Source organism: Cannabis sativa, chromosome 4 (assembly GCF_029168945.1).
Source record: "Cannabis sativa cultivar Pink pepper isolate KNU-18-1 chromosome 4, ASM2916894v1, whole genome shotgun sequence".
Taxonomy (NCBI): domain Eukaryota; kingdom Viridiplantae; phylum Streptophyta; class Magnoliopsida; order Rosales; family Cannabaceae; genus Cannabis; species Cannabis sativa.
In genome coordinates this window covers 47,776,696-47,780,322 of record NC_083604.1, presented here as the reverse complement: position 1 = coordinate 47,780,322, position 3,627 = coordinate 47,776,696, and the positions used below count along the sequence as shown (strand labels likewise).

Genomic DNA, 3,627 nt, shown 5'->3' with positions numbered 1-3,627 from the left:
TCCGAAGTTTTTATTTGTCAAACAGGCATGTTGATGTCAAAGATTTTATGATCATTGGTTTTGAGCAGTTACATAAAGATCAATTAGTTCTTTTGGTTACAACTCTCTAGGCTATTTGGTACTCAAGAAACAAAATGCTATTTGCAAACTTGGATCTAACCCCTAATGACACTATTGCTTGGATTGATTCTTACATTTCAGATTACAATGCAGCCATGTCTATGAAGAACAAATATAGTGGAGTTCATAATTTGCAGGTTTCAGACAGGACACCAAAGGTGGTTCCACAAAACCAGTTTCTTCTTCAAACAGATGCAGCAATCAATCAGACTCAGAGTAAGATGGGTCTTGGAGCCGTGCTTCTCGATTGTCAAGGTAGTACGGTCGCTGGTTTCTCCGCACCTGTGGCTGGGAACTTGCCGCCACTAATAGCTGAGGCTTTGTCTCTGCGTGCTAGCTTAGAGTGGTGTATCAGTATTCAAATACCGTTAGCTGTGATAGAGACGGACTCAAAGTTGCTAGTTGACAAAGTCCTTAACAAGAAAGCTGATTTTTCAGCTCTTGCAGATGTAGTCGAAGATATCCGTTGTTCTTTATCTGCCTTCCCTGATGTCCACCTCCGGCATGTCAAGAGATCTCATAATTGCAGAGCGCACAACCTGGCGCAAAGGGCATTGTGGTAAGATGAAGAATGCTGTTGGAATGCTTTAGTTCCAGCTGTGTGTTAGCTCCTACTGGAGCTCTCTTGTCAAAAAAAAAATATATTTTTACAGTTGTCCTTAATAGCTCAAAGGAGCTCATTACTCAATAGACAACGAAAGAAGAAAAGAGAGAGAGAGAGAGAGAGAGAGAGAGAGAGAGAGAGAGAGAGAGAGAGAGAGAGAGAGAGAGAGAGAGAGAGAGAGAGAGAGAGAGAGAAAGACTGAATTATATTCAATAAAATCATTCTGATACAAAAACAGCACACTAACACTATGCATAGCTAACAAATACATAATTAACATTCTAGCTAATTTTCTAACTAACCAAATAATACAAAACTATCTTAATACTCCTCCTTAAGATGGAGTGTAGATGTCTTTCAATCTCATATTATTTTTGAAGGTACTGAGTTGGTTAGAAAAGAGTGACTTAGTTAGAATGTCTGTAATTTGTTTTTTTTGTAGAAACATGAACTGTGTAGACAACACATTGATGCACCTTTTCCCTCACTAAATGACAGTCTATATCTATGTGTTTGGTTCTTTCGTGAAACACTGGGTTGGCAGCTATGCTCAACCTTCAGTTCTTTTAGAATGAAGAGAAGCCAAATCACTTCACATGTAGTGTTAGCCATTGCTTTGTATTCTGTCTTTGCAGAAGATCTTGAAACAGTGTTGTTTCTTAATTTTCCATGAGATGATAAATGTTCCAACAAAGATACAGAAACCAGTTGTAGATCTCCTTGTATCTGGACAAGCAGACCAGTCAAAGTCAGTGTAAGAATGTAACCTTACTTATGAATTTACATCAAAGAAAACCCCATGTCCAGTACTACCTTTAACATACTGCAGGACCCTTTGAGTTGCATGTAGGTGAGTGACTCTAGGTGTAGACAAGAACTGGCTCAGTTTGTTAACTGAGTAGGAGATATCTGGTCTTGTAATTGTTAAGTACTGAAGTTTTCCAACAATCCTTTTGTTCAATATTTGATCAACAAGCTTCTCTTTCTCATCTTGTCCACGCTTGAGATTAGCTTCCATTGGTGAATTCATAGGTTTACATCCTAGATAACCAAGGTCTTCCAACAACTGCAATGCATAGGGTCTTTGAGAAACAAAGATCCCTTTCTCTGATCAGGCCACTTCAAGACCTAGGAAATACTTCAATTTTCCTAAATCTTTCAACTGAAATCGAGCATGCAATCTGACCTTTAAAGATTCAAGCTCAACCAAGTTGTTGCTAGCTAGGATTACATCATCCACATACAACAACAGAAAAATGAAACTTACATTGGAATGTTTGATGAATAAAGAATGGTCTGTGGCTAAATGATGAAATCCTTCATCAGTTAAAGCACTTGAGAACTTGGCAAACCATTGCCTTGAAGCTTGCTTCAAGCTATACAATGTTTTTTGCAATTTACAAACTGCATTTGTTGGCAACTTCCCCTTAGGTCTATACCCTTGAGGTAGAGACATATACACATCTTCAAGGAGATCACCATGTAGAAAGGCATTGTTGACATCCGGTTGGTGTAGATGCCAACCTTTGATTGCTGCAAGAGATAAAACCAACTTAATAGTAACCAATTTAGTCAATAGGGCAAAAGTATATGTGTAATCAATCCCCTCATGTTCGTTGTAACCCTTGGCAACCAACCTAGCCTTGAACCTCTCTACACTCCCATCAGCATTGAGTTTGATCTTGTAGACCCATTTTGAACCAATTACATGTTGATCTGCAGGTAGGGAGACAATAATCCAGGTATGATTCTTCTTAAGAGCCTCTATTTCTGTGACCATTGCATTGTCCCATTCAAGAATGCCTTGGGCTTGACTGAAGAATTCTAGTTCAAAATGACTTGAAATAATAAGTACAGTAACTCTGAAGGCAAGAGACAACTTGTGGTACCCAAGAACCTGAGATAAAGGGTGAGTAGTGACAAAAGAAACCTGAGAAGAAATAGAAGTGTCATTAGTGGCTAAATAACAGTGATATTCATTCAGGTATGAGAGCTTTGAAACTTGTCTCCCTAATCTAGTATGTGGAGAGACAGTATTAGACACATCGAAACTAATCATATCAAAAGAACTAGACATGACAAGTTCAGTATGAGATTGTGAAGTAACTGCTGTATGAGAATCATGGGACCCTGATGTATGAGGAAAATTAGAGAAAAAAGATTCATGTGCAGGAGGAAGGAGGAAGACCCTTAGTATGAACAAAAGGAAAATGTGTTCATAAAAGAAGACATCTTTAGAATTGAATGTCATGTTAGAGTTCAAATCAAGCAACTTGTAGGCTTTCATACCAACAAGGTATCCAAGAAAAATAAAGGGAACAGGCCTAGGAGAAAACTTAGATCTAGATTGACTTAAAGTGGAAGCATAGGCAAGGCATCCAAAAGTTCTTAAGTGTTCATGGGCATGTGGTTTAGAGTAGAGAACATTAAATGGTGACTTATTCCTTAGGTTTGGTGTAGGTGTTCTGTTAATTAGGTAGGCAGTTGTAGCAACACAATCTCTCCAATACACCAGTGGGACATAGGATTGAAATAACAAAGCTCAAGCAACATTGAGTAAATATTGGTATTTTCTCTCAACAATAGAGTTATGTTGAGGTCTTTGGACACAATAATAGTAATTTATAATCCTAAGTTCACTGAATAAGTCTTTGAATTGTAACTCCTTAGCATTATCTAACCTAACTCCTTTAATGGTTTTGTTGAACTGGTTTTAAACTAATTTTATGAACTAAGGTATAGCAATTTTTGCATCATATTTTTGTTTAATAAGATTAATCCAGGTGCACATAGAACAATCATCAATAATTGTGATAAAGTACCTAAATGTCAACATGAATTAGATCAAAAAAAAATTCAACAATATTGTAATTAGATTACATGGCAATTTTATTTGCTTAGCA

The 3,627-nt window shown here is 37.3% G+C and overlaps 1 protein-coding gene across 1 annotated transcript; it reads right to left on the bottom strand.

The window, feature by feature from the left end:
- Positions 1-942: 942 nt before the first annotated feature.
- LOC133036961 (uncharacterized mitochondrial protein AtMg00810-like) lies at positions 943-1,742 on the bottom strand. The gene is made up of 3 exons (XM_061113746.1): positions 1,509-1,742; positions 1,201-1,450; positions 943-947 (listed from the first exon to the last, which is right to left on the bottom strand). The coding sequence occupies exons 1-3, from the start codon at positions 1,740-1,742 to the stop codon at positions 943-945; spliced, it is 489 nt and encodes a 162-aa protein (XP_060969729.1).
- Between the last annotated feature and the right edge of the window lie 1,885 nt (positions 1,743-3,627).